General features: G+C 37.8%; 1 protein-coding gene across 1 annotated transcript; it reads right to left on the reverse strand.

Annotated features, from left to right (window-relative positions):
* Positions 1 to 232: 232 nt before the first annotated feature.
* LOC113091441 (indian hedgehog B protein) lies at positions 233 to 10,182 on the reverse strand. The gene is made up of 3 exons (XM_026256976.1): positions 9,849 to 10,182; positions 4,475 to 4,736; positions 233 to 2,276 (listed from the first exon to the last, which is right to left on the reverse strand). Exons 1-3 carry the CDS (start codon positions 10,146 to 10,148, stop codon positions 1,591 to 1,593), a joined length of 1,248 nt encoding a protein of 415 aa, XP_026112761.1. The 5' UTR covers positions 10,149 to 10,182; the 3' UTR covers positions 233 to 1,590.
* Between the last annotated feature and the right edge of the window lie 2,941 nt (positions 10,183 to 13,123).

Raw genomic sequence — 13,123 nt, forward strand, 5'->3', positions numbered from 1 at the left:
AGCCATCACAGAGCAAATATGAGACAAAATAAATAATTTGTATAAAGTTTAATTTCAAAAATAGATTTTAAATACTTTACCCGAATACCTTATATAACCTTAATGATATCACAAAGCAATTTTTTTGAAATAACATTTTTAAAATAGTTTAACAGACTATCTTAAGACTAATGACAATCTAATGAGGAAAGAGACTGGATTACTGGAACAGTGAACAAATATAAGGCACAGACAATGTTTGGTCTCTCACAATTTCTGTAAGAAGCAAGACAAGAGGTCAGTTTGTAATCTGTACTTTTTTTGCCGTTAAAGGTTATGTGTGGAATTTTTTTAATGTGAAATTTTTATTTGAGCTTATACAACTACAAGAAATGCAGTTATTATCATTGTAAGTGTGTAGAGCGCTGCAGTGATGACGTAGTTTTGAAGGACAACCTTAAAGTTCACGTCACGCTGGTTCCCTCAACAAAATCCAATAGGTTTTTTTCCACTGACTTTTGGATTAATTAAGAAAATAAGCTCAAAAACATGTCATCCTTGCAGCACTTCATAGAAGCTTATGGTTTCCGTTCCTGAGAACCCTGGAAATTTGGAAAAGGGTCCATGGCATGTGTTTGGGGTTTTACATATCAGGGCATTAAAAATAATTTTTGCAATTCTGCTTGGTGTCGCTTGTTGTTCAGAAATGACACTCTTCACCTTTAGTCATTAAAAAGTCTGCTTTTGGTACACATTTGCCTAACATAGCAGTTCACCCAAAAATGAAAATTCAGTCATTAATTATTCACCCTCACATCGTTCCAAACCCGTAAGACATTTGTTCATCCTCAAAACACAAATGAAGATATTTTTGATGAAATCCGAGAGCTTTCTGACCCTCCACATACAGCAATGGAGCTACCACATTTAAGGCCCAGAAAGGTAGTAAGAACGTCATTAAAATGTCCATGTGACATCAGTGGTTCAACCTTAATTTTATAAAGCTATGAGAATACTTTTTGTGTGCAAAGAAAACATAAATAATGCCTTTATTCAACAACTTCTTGTCTTTCGACGCATGTTCAGGAGACTACCATGATGCATGCGTGAGATGCTATTGACGTAGAAGAACCCGGATGAGCTGCACCTTGTTTGCAAGCTGAGGAAGATGCACGTTAAACATCAAACAGTCTTCATAAACATGTCTGAAGATTTTCACGGAGAGGGTGACATTGCATTTTTTGCTCAGCCTTACTTATTCTAACCAGAATATAAAAACAATGAACGTTCTACGTCAGAATAATGGCTCCTGTGTCTGACGGACTAAACATGGACTATTTTAACAATGTCCTAACTACCTTCCTAGGCATTAAATGTAGTAGTTGTGTTGCTATCTATGCAAGGTCAGAAACCTCTTGGATTTCATTAAAGATATCTTAATTTGTGTTACAAAGATGAATGAAGGTCTTACAGGTTTGGAACGACATGAGGGTGAGTAATTCATGTAATTAATGAGAATCATTTTTGGGTGAACTAACCCTTTAAGTCATAAACCCTGAGCATTCAATCATTTCCCGCCACTCACTCATCTCAAAGTTCATTTTCAATTCATCATCTTTGGTGATCTTCTAAGGCCGACGGGTGGAAGAGTTCTGAGTCTAGCAGTAGTGTTCCCACACGGAGTAGGACCTGAGAGTACCAGTGTAAGCCGTTCTTAAGGATCCGATCCGGTCCGGTCCAGCTGTACAACAGGCGTAGAGGTGCAAATGCCCAGTGCGCTAGCTGTGGTTCATTCACCGCAGCGTAGCATGAGGTCATCACTCCATTCACCACCAAAGTCCCATGGGCAGTGAGTGGGGCGTAAGCACCCCGGTCCTCCCGCACCTCCACTTGAGCGATCCGTGAAACACGCTTCCTGAGGTCTCCTTCACTGACGATCAGCAAACTCTGCCCTGGCTGGGCATCACTGGCAAATATCGTCCGGAGGGATCCAAGCTTTGGCTGGTCCCCGCTGGAGCAGTTTCCAACCCAGACAAACAGTAAATGAGCTGGCGTTAAGGAGACACTGACCCCATCCTCAGTGCTGATCACATAAAAGTGCTTCTGAGTTATTGGGCTACGGTCCAGGAAGGCAAGGACTTTGCTGTAGACGAGCTCCCCAGTCCCGTCACTTCCCATCGAGGCCAGAACAAGGTCTCCTGCTCTTAGGTCTCGGATTGGTCTATGAGTGCCATCCTCCATCGTCACCAGAGCCCCTCCAGGAAAACAGCCACCCGTCTTTGCTGCTACCGAGTGCTCTGAAGAAAAGTGTGAGGACGGAATGGAAGAGAAAGAAAGAAAGAAAGAAAGAAAGAAAGAAAGAAAGAAAGAAAGAAAGAAAGAAAGAAAGAAAGATGTTTCATTAAGAAAAATAAAGAATGGATTCAACACCCATGCCCGTTTCTAATCTTCACTTCTGACTAGTTGATATACCTTTGGCCTTCAAGCCCTTGTTCATTGGTTGGTCCTACTGTGCCTCCCTCAGTGATTGGTTGAGTTCAGTGTGGCTTCCTCAAACTGGGACTTTGACTACTTCTTCATCATTGGGACGTTGGTGTAGGAGCGCCTTCTAGTGGACTGATTCTGCTTGACTGGCACTGCCAGCAATCTTGCCTCTTTAGACTCCCAAGTTTTTTTTACAAATTGCAATATATACATAAGGATATACAATATATATATATATATATATATATATATATATATATATATATATATATATATATATATATATATATATATATATATATATATATATATATATATATATATATATATATAAGATTATAAAACTCTGTTCCTTCTGATCATGTCAGGGATAGCTGACTAGCATAACGATCTGGGCAGGAAGGACAGGAGAAAAAGAAATAAAGAGAAAGAAAATAGTGGGGAAAAACAGAGAAACAGATAATGAGTTTTTACTATGATTTTCAATGTATGTAAGAAACAAAATGGTAAATCACATCTCAATAAGAGATAAGCCAAAAAACAACTATGCAATCTGCACTTTGTTTCTCCATTTTTCAGTTGTTTTTGGAGGACAATCTGTTGAATACAATTTAAACATGATACAATGCTTTAAAAATACTTATAATTTAATCACTGGCCAAAATATGTAATAAACTAGCATGCAGAAGTGGAAGTGTCTGAACGAGTTCTGTGCATACAGATTACATTAACATTTATGCAGACAATTGTTAGTGGGCCTGCTAATGGCTAATGCATTTCACAATATTATGTTGCAATGAAGTCTTAAAGCATGAATGAGAATGACTTTCATCTTACCTTGTTGTTATATAGTTAAGCTTACAGCAAAAATTACAAAATATAAGAATTTCCCCCATTTGGTGAATTCTTATCAAAAGAAAAACATCAAATAGCATGTTGGATGTGGATGTTAAAGCTACATGAAGCCTATGTGGACTTACATGGAAATAAAGATCAAGGTAAAGCATAGCTGGAAAAATCAGAAAGGTAAAGTAAATGTTAGAAATGGTGCAGAAAAAGAAGTGTGCATTCATAAGACGTCCCAGTGCTGCAAGATTGTGCTTTTTTAATATAATCATGTGAAGCAAAGAAATGACATCTGAAACCAAAGATGACTCAAACATGGATCTCTACATTAGATAACTCATTAATCCACAGTGTGTGTAGATACAAGAATCTAATGCGATTCCTTCTGTATCCTTAGACATGCTGTAACAGTCCATCTCTTGCCCTTGTCTTCTCACATTACATGTCTGTGAGAAGCTTTGTTAGTTATGGTTAGATTTAAAAATAAATTAATAAATAAAATAGAATAAAATAAAATTGCATTTATTGACAAGTAAAACAGTTATATGTATATATATATATATATATATATATATATATATATATATATATATATATATATATATATATATATATATATATATATATATATATATATATATATATATATATATATAACAGTTTTACTTGTCAATAAATGCAATTTTATTTTATTCTATTTTATTTAATATTGTGATAATATTGTGAAATCTTAAGTTTAAAAAAATGTAAATATTTTATTTTTTATGTAATTTATTACTCTAGTCTTAATATTTTTGTTGAATTTAAGTATTCTTACAGAATATTTTTTAACATAATAAATATATTTACTGTAACTTTTGATCAATTTAATGCATTCTTGCCAAAAAAGTTAATAAAAAAAAGTTACAAATTATTATTATTATTTTTTTAAATCTTACTGACCCCAAATTTTGGAACAGTAGTCCATGCCCACTTTTCTCAGTTCAGTTAATCTAATTGCGATGGAATGAGTGTTATCAAAGTGAGTCAAAATGAACTTGCTAATATCCCACCATCTTTGTTTTCCTTGCCTTTCACACCTTTTATTTACAAGGAGAAGTCTGATTTTCACTTGACCTCTCTCCCCCTGCACAACCTCAGCACAAACACACACAGCTGCTCTCACCTGATTTGACACTGCAGTGTATATGGCCTTTGGATTCGTAGTAGACCCAGTCGAAGCCGGCTTCCACTGCCAGACGAGCCAGCATGGCGTACTTGTTCCGGTCGCGGTCTGAGGTAGTGATGTCAACCGCCCTGCCCTCATAATGCAGAGACTCTTCAGAGTGATGGCCGTCTTCATCCCAGCCCTCCGTCACACGCAGACGCACACCAGGCCACAGGTTCATCACGGAGATGGCCAGGGAGTTCAGCTTATCCTTACAGCGCTGCAAAAAATAACACATGAGAAACACTTAAACACTTACTAGAATTCATAAATGTGACACTGGCCAATAAAACCAGTGATAAGTGTCAGTTTTTTGGTAAAATATACATCACATATATTTACATTTAGTCATTTAGCAGACGCTTATATCAAAAGCAACTTACAAATGAGGACGATGGAAGCAATCAAAATCAACAAAAGAGCAATGATATGCAATATATGATATGTGTGATTTGTTAGGAAAGAACTATATTTAATGAGAAAATGCTTAATGTAAAATCAAAATTGTAAATAAAACTAATATTATTGGAGTACGTTTTACAAGACAATACTATTTCAGTCTTTCTACTTCAAATGTAATGTTTAATTCAGTGCGTTAGTTGCTGCTTCTTTTTAATTACTTATGACATTTAATAGCAATTTCTGCGTGAAAATCATTTCTACTCCTGTGTATCTCAGTCTTTCTTTTTAAAAATGTAATGTTTAATTCAGTTACTATCCATTACTTTGTAAATATTTATGAAAGTTACTAGAAATTTCTGAGTGAAAACAGTACTTGAAATAAAAAATTCACTGAAATATTGTAAATATTATTATTAGAAAAATTATTTACTTAACTTTTTTATTTTTATTTTAGCTAGTTGCCAAAGCAATATTTCTCATTTTCATTTAGTTAACTTGAAATACAAAATTAACAAACTTAAATGAAATCTAATCAAAAACTGTTTAAAAATGTCCAAAAACAGTCGTACTAAAAACTTTATAAATGTATTATGATCATCTTATGTTGTTCTTTCAGGCTAATAATTAACATGCATTCAATGTGAACTAATAAGGAAATCAGTCATGTAAAATATTACAGTAACCATGATTATAGTGAAATATTTTGATATTGTCTGGCGAAAAAAAGCTACTTAATAACATGAGTACAAAGCGAGTTAATAGATCAGTCACAATGTCTCACAATGAAATATATAAATATGTTTTTCTGGTGGTTTATGTAGCATAAATGACCAGTGTGACAGCATTTAAACCCAACTGAATGCTGACCTCTGATACATAAGTTACCAATTAAACAAACAGAAGGAGGCTTTGCGTGCCTGAGCGAGAAAGAACACAAGGCCATTGTCTGGACTTTGCGAATTTCCTGCAAGAAATATGGATTTTAGTAGGCTCATGTCAAAAAAAAAACAGTGGCAAGCAGTTGCTAGGTGAGAAAGCGGTGAGCAATGGCAAATATAAACCTGACAGCCATTTGTAGAACTGACGCATTCGTGGTTAGCACAAACACACTCAGCCCATGGACTGATAAATCCCTGTCTCAACCAAAGGCCACGAGACATGCAAGGTCACTGGATAACCACCAACTAAGTGGTCACAAATTGGTTACTGAGTGACGGCAGAGATTCTTTGATGTCGCCATCCTAAGTCCTCACTACATAGTTGTGCCATCAAACCATCTATTTCTGGAGACCCACCTTTACACTCAATAGCTACTCTACAAAGCTCTACGGATTATCTGTTTAAATCTCAGTTCAGTGATTCGATGTCTCTGTGCTATTAGGATCTGTCTCTGTATGGATACTATCAGACTAGTCCAGAGGCTGGAGATTTGAAAATACAGGGCCAGTGTATTTGGTTTTCTCTGTTCTCCAAGGTTCATTGAAACCAAAACATGTACAGCAAATGCTTAGACTACAGTCATAGTGTCAACAATGATAATGCACTCTCTCCCACACTCGAATATGCGTACTTATATGCAAACCTGTATACATGCAAACCCTTGGCTTGCTTTTCTCCATGGTACCCAAATGGAGATGTTTTGAAGAATGTTCACACTGCTAATTCTCAAATAATAAATGAAAATGTAATGGTAGCAGATACCAGGGGCTGTCAAGCTCAAAAGAAATGATCAAAAATGTATCATAAATGTGGTTCAAGCACTTTTTTTTTCAAGTCCTCTAAAATTAAACCATAACTTTGTGTGAAGATCAAAATTTGCTCCAGGAATCCTAAAACCTGGAAAAGACTTTCTGGTTCCATTGCACCAATCAGTCAATGGCAGTTTTTGGTTAAATGCATGGTCTGTGTTAAAATATTTTCAACTTTTAATCCACAACATAAAATTCAGAAATACCCCCTGTGATTTTTAAGTTTTTCATGTTTTGAAATAGGTGGTTGCTAATATAAGTGGCTAAGTGGGACTACGTACAAAGGTTGTTGGGGATATTAAATGTTATTTTATAAAGGTTATCTTGATGAATACATTTTAGGTCATAGATCCTATTGGTTTTTGTCAAGGAAACCAGGGTGAAGCTACTATAACTTCCAGCTTGGCCTACAAAAGTATGTCATGACGAAACAACTCTATTGATTTCATTTGCGTTTGTGCATATTTAAACTTGCAGGAGAAGACAAAGCACACCAGGTATGAAATCAGATGCCAAATGCTTGATTGGATATGAATACGCAGACAAGCAAATGAGATTTGAGTTCTACAGCAAAGGCCAGAATTTCTAGAGAATGATTCCGTTATATGGAATAGAGCAGTGTGAACATTTTCAAATAGATCTCCTTTGAAAATCATTCGGGCTTAGAACACCAGAATGACTTAAGTTTCATTTCTTAGTAAATTTTCTTCAAAGAACAAAACCCTCACTGTTCCTTGTGAGATTTGGGGGACTGAATACCATTTTAGATGGATCTCGCCCACTCCACATGTAAAGTGACATTTTAAAAATGTCAAGTCTTCCCCATTCCAAAAGTTAAAACAACCTGAACCTAGAAGTGCTGCAGTGAATCTTAAAAAGACCAAGATCGATAAACTGTAGGACCGGTTTATGATGACCTGCAGAAGGAAACGGTAGTTTATGGTTAACTAGAAATATGTGCATTTGGCATGCTTTCAGAAATACCAATCTGAATGGAAAAGGATGTGTTTTTAGTTTTAAGAATGCAAATATAGATATTTATGAAGACGTTTTTCCAAGCACGTCTCCTATAAGAATAGCGACTCTGCGAGCTGTAATAGATGCCTATTCACATAGCAGTGTGGATTTCAGCTTTTTTCGTTGTGGTTGCAAAAGTGAACTGGACTTCATAAATCAGTCTGTGAACTCTGTTAGTTTTGCTTTCAAAGCGGAGATCGACGGGTTTTCAGGAGGTGAGCCTTCACACTAACCGCGGGCTACACAAACACGCGCACCGACGGCGCGGGGCCCTGAACACTTGCGTCTGTATGAGAGCACCGGGGACACTAGCCACTGAATCAAAAATAAGGTGGAGAAAAATATGTGTAATTAAGGCTTAAATGCATGTGAAGCCGACTATTTTTACACATGTATGCCACAAAAACAAACAAAAAAATAACACAGAATAAAAAGGAAAAACAGACCAGAGGTTGTCTCCAGCAGTCGCCGCAGTTTGGCCCTCATAAATCGCGCGAAGGTCAGGTAAACGAGCGCGGCGCTCGCCGGAGAGGTGACAGGTAAAGACGGGGAAAGATCTACGAGCCCCTCCTCATTCCCACGTGGCTCTCCTGGATATTAACATGTGGGCATTCAGGGGAAAAGAGCTGATATAAATACTTTTAGGTGAGGGGGAGATTGGAGTCAAATAAATTCCACTCGGTACCACATCAACGTTGTAAAAAATATCTTACAGTTTGAAAAGGGGGTGTACGCCGTGAATCACAAGCAGTCATGTTTAAGGATACGGGTAAACATTAAAACAGTCACAGGTCATGCTCAATCTACAAGAGCTGTTTCAATGTTTTCTTTTCCAATCGTGCTTAAAACAGTGACAGCACTGTTTTAATTAACCGTTTCAGGTTTCCTTTCCCTTCCACTTTATTGAAAGTCACCCCTTTTGCATTCATTCATTCACATAAATTGAGCAAGAGCCCCATGGGAGAAAGTTCAAATATGTGGTTATAAAATAACCTGACGACTACTGTGTCCTATCTGCCCCCATATACTCTGTTATGAAGACTGAAAGACCTGAAACCTTGAATGAACTCAAGGATTTTCACTTTTCAGTGAGTGAGAGAGAGAGAGAGAGAGAGAGAGAGAGAGAGAGAGAGAGAGAGAGAGAGAGAGAGAAAAAGAAGTGGTCTCTGTACCCACATGCATCAGCGGTCACAACCATTTTTCATTTATGAGACAGATTAAAAAAAGTGACTTGAACAAAGGGTCCACATTGAAAATGGTCTGGGAAGGTGACTTGGGGTGTAGATTTGAACCCCACAGTGATGGAGCCATAAACTCCACATACTACTGACTCTAAATCACTTGCTATTCCAGGTGGTCTATCTCTAAGTTCACTTTGGATGAAAGTCTCAACTATACAATAATTTGCATATTTTCAGAACTATCTCAAGATAATTCGAAAACAAATGCCTGACAATTATTGATCTCCACTACACTTTTTACAGTATGGCAACTGGTTTATTGTGCAAATACAAAGCACACTGTATGATAAATCAAATAACAGCAATGAAAATATTGTAGTACCGTCTATGTTGAAGATCGGGAATGGAAACTTAGGGTTGTTGGTTCAAGCCTCACTCATGCCACTGATAAAGACCCTTCATCACAGAAGTCAGTTTGGATTCAATTTTAAACAGACCTTCTTTATTAAATTTTCTGAATTATCTCAAGGATGGCTACATTTACTGATGTCCACTACATTTTTAGTGACAGTACTACCCTGAACTAATGCACTTGATCTTGAAAAGGTAGCTTTACTATAAAATTAAACAGTAGGAGTTTAACAGTACTGCATGAAGCATGGTGTAGTATCTTCAAGATCTGGGTTTGTAAGTGTTGCAGGTTCAAACCTGATTGGCCAAACTTGCAAGACTTTCTTTCCTTGGCAGAACACAAATGAAGACACAAAAACAAACGTTTGGTTACAGTTGAATTCTTCTGAATGGACATTTCTTCTATGTTCACCAGAAGAAGGAAAGCTACACCGGTCAAGAATGTTATACCCCTTTTTTTCTGAGAGTATAATGCTAATCCTTTTGGATAGAAATCTCAAGTAATAAGTAATAAATTAACACTTGGCCGACCGACTTGCTCTGATGAAACATTTCCGCGAGTGTCTGCCTCACCTGCGTCATCATGCGGTCCGCACCTGTGTTCTCCTCATCCTTGAAGATGATGTCTGGGTTGTAGTTGGGCGTGAGCTCTTTAAAGCGCTCGGAGTTGCGGGTTATCTTCCCCTCATATCTCCCACTGGCTCCCAGCGTTTTTTCGGCAACGTTTGGACTGAACTGCTTATAGGCGAGAGGCGTGAGTTTCCTCGGAGTCCGTCTCTTGCCGTAACCTCTGCCCGGTCCACAGCTGTCGTACGCCGGCGAGAAAGCCAAGATGAAGCCGGTGAGGAGCGCCGCCGCTGTGGAGAGTCTCATGCCAACCGGTGCCAGCGGGCACTCCAAAAGATGGAGTGTCAAAGATGTTGAAGATGATGGTAAAGCGACCCTCCTCCCCCCAATCTCAGCTTCAGTCCCCGCGCAAGATCACCGGAGGGGGAGGAGGACCAGTCTATTAGGACACCTGGCGCTCACCATCCTTTTACGCACGGAAAGACACCCCGGCAAACCTAGGGTTCCTCAGGCGGCGAGGCTGGTGCCAGCTCCTCGGTCCTCCTCTCAGGTCTGTAAAACTCGCTTTCTCTCAGTCCAAGCGGAGACAGGGGGAATAAATAGAGAAGTTCCGTTTATCTTGGCATGCGCGTTTAGAATCGTCTGCAGGCGGGTCCTGGTTGCGCAGAGCCGCGGTCAGAGCGCGCGTCCCGCAGCGGTTTCTGGCTCCCGGCTCGGCTGTTTGACTACTGCGCTGTGGCGCGCGGCTCTCAGTCGAGATGGAAATGGAAGTGACCCGAGCTCAGATGCTACTGAAGCAGCCGCACCCTGCCAGTCCTGCCCTCTGCCTGTCTCTGCCCTCCTCTCCACCCCTCCGGGCAGACGCGCTTTTTATCAGTCCTGTCGCTCTCCCCCTGTACCGCAACCGGCGGCTGCCAAGACGCGAGACAAACAGGCGCATTACAAGTCTGGACTCTCGGACCATGATGTGTCCAGCAGTCCTTTGAACCTCTGCAGCAATGCTCTATTGCCTGTCAATGGTGCGTCAGCACACGTAAGCACACACAAAGCTTTCACATGCAGACAATGATACCACTGACACCTTAATTTTTTATTTTTCAAAAGATAGTTAAGTTTTATTTTAAATATTTAAATTTAAATAAATTTTCATTTTAATGCTCATTATTAATTCATTAAATTTGTATTAATTTAATGAATAATGCAATTATTATTTTAGTTTTTCTGTTTATTTTCAGTTTAATTTTTATTCCAGTTTTATTTGTTTACTGATTTGGTTAAGGTGGACTATGCAATAGTAGTTTGTGACATAACTTGTGACACTTTATTAGTGTGACAGTGCAGCATATTTTAATAAATTCTATAAACATAATGGATATATTTTTTAATCTTTTAATTATTTATTTGCTATTTAAAAAATTATTATCATTGATGTTCATTATTAAACCACTAAACGTTTTTATTAATATTTGTTACACTTTTGTATTAAAGGTATTAACTTTTTTTTATAATGACATTATTATATTAGTTATTCAGCTAATTGAAAACTTTTATTTATCCAATTTTACTTTTTAAAGTCAATTGACAGTTTTTTATGCATTTACTTTTTATTTACTGCATGTAAACTGATTTTAAGGTGGACTGTGAGAGCAGGACAGTTTGTGGAACACTTGACTAAGGTGGGCCGGATGGTTTAGTTTTTAGATAATGAATTTGCTGCAACTGAAACTACAGTCTGCTATTTATAAATTAACATTTTTTCAAATTAGATCCCCACTGAAAAAAAAAAATCAGCTTGAGGTGGGCAAGGTGTTTGGAACATAGTAGATTGTTTGTTCCTGGTGCACAGTGGTCTTGAGGAAGGTCTACCAGGTCATCTATGGCAAAACAAGCTTGAAGTCTTGCTGATCCATCATCTAAATCAGCTTTGACCAGCTGCTGACCATAAATGACCAGCTTGGTGTAGCTAGAAGTCACGTAAAAACAATCACTACAATGTGGCTGTCAGGAAATAGCAAGGCTCTAGTACTGGATGACATGTTTCATTATATGTTAGCTTATAAAAGAGCTGTGATTTATGATCAAAATCCATCAGAACATTTTTAAAAGTCCCACTTTTCTGAATGACAGATCATTGTGGATTATAAACTGAGTGTTAACTGCTTATTTACTTCAAGGACAATCAACATTTAAACTTATATATCCCACTATTTCTGTATCCTTTTTTTTCTTTAGTAAAAACTGGATTCAGTAATAGTGTTCAACAATGTGTTCCAGACTGAGAAGTGCAGAGATTGGTGGTCAGCTTTAGTTTCGCTGACGGACACTGGAGACAAGACACGAAGTGCTGTCCCTCCCAGGAACACTAATGTCTTTAAAATAACACTAATGGCTTCTCCACTGAAGACGAATCACCAGTTAAATGCCAGAACTATTACCAAATGATACTTGTAGGAAAATGAAGACAGTTCTGTGTCTCCTTCAGTGGCACAGCCATTTTTTTCTGTGACCGCACTGTTGACAGCTGAAGATGTTACTGGTATTGCTGAATACATTTTAATTAGAGAGTGTTTTGGCCAGGCATCAGAAAATAATCTGTGGAGAGCAAAAATACTACAGTAAAAAGGGATTAACCAGATGCTTCTATCAGTCTACAACTAGATTTAAAGCATCGTGCACTTCATAATTCACTAGGTTTTTGAGTAGTTTCACAGAGTCAGACTGTTGACTATTGGCATGCCGTCTGGTCCACTTTAAAGCTTACTCTAGCCTGAATTAAATGAGGAGGCATCTGGCTAACAGGTCAAACAATCAACCACAATTCACTTTTTATGTTATGTTTAGAGATGGATAAATCAACAATACTAGGACAATAGAATGATGTGAAACAAAGCGGTAGCTTATTCTAACAAAGGCAAAGCCAAAACCAAAGAAATTAGTGGATTATCTGTGTTGGGTTTGTGGTCAGAATTTCCGTCCATTCAAAAGTCTTGATGATTTTTCAGGAACATGCATTTGAGCTCAAGCATATCACATTTACTTGCTAGTAATGTCCTCATACTAAACTTTATATATCTACAAACCATACAAACTTTTAAAATCAGTAACCTTCTTGTCATGCCTTCTTTCTTAGAAGCACTGGTCGTAGCAGTCCGTACACTGTAAAACACTGTTATCCTCCCAACAGACTAATAAAACCTGTGCATCTTAACTTGATGTAAAAGACATCTGTAATTTTTTCACATGCTGCCAGTTGAGGTGCATCAACCCTACTATTGAGAACA

The sequence above is a fragment of the Carassius auratus genome, chromosome 6 (assembly GCF_003368295.1).
Source record: "Carassius auratus strain Wakin chromosome 6, ASM336829v1, whole genome shotgun sequence".
In the NCBI taxonomy this organism is placed as follows: Eukaryota; Metazoa; Chordata; class Actinopteri; order Cypriniformes; family Cyprinidae; genus Carassius; species Carassius auratus.

Excerpts from the sequence above, each read along its gene's own strand:
- LOC113091441 (XM_026256976.1), bottom strand. The coding sequence starts at position 10,148 with ATGAGACTCTCCACAGCGGCGGCGCTCCTCACCGGCTTCATCTTGGCT. Across the intron at positions 4,737-9,848 it reads CGGACCGCATGATGACGCAG|CGCTGTAAGGATAAGCTGAA; the intron begins GTGAGGCAGACA and ends TATTTTTTGCAG. Across the intron at positions 2,277-4,474 it reads ACACTGCAGTGTCAAATCAG|AGCACTCGGTAGCAGCAAAG; the intron begins GTGAGAGCAGCT and ends ACTTTTCTTCAG.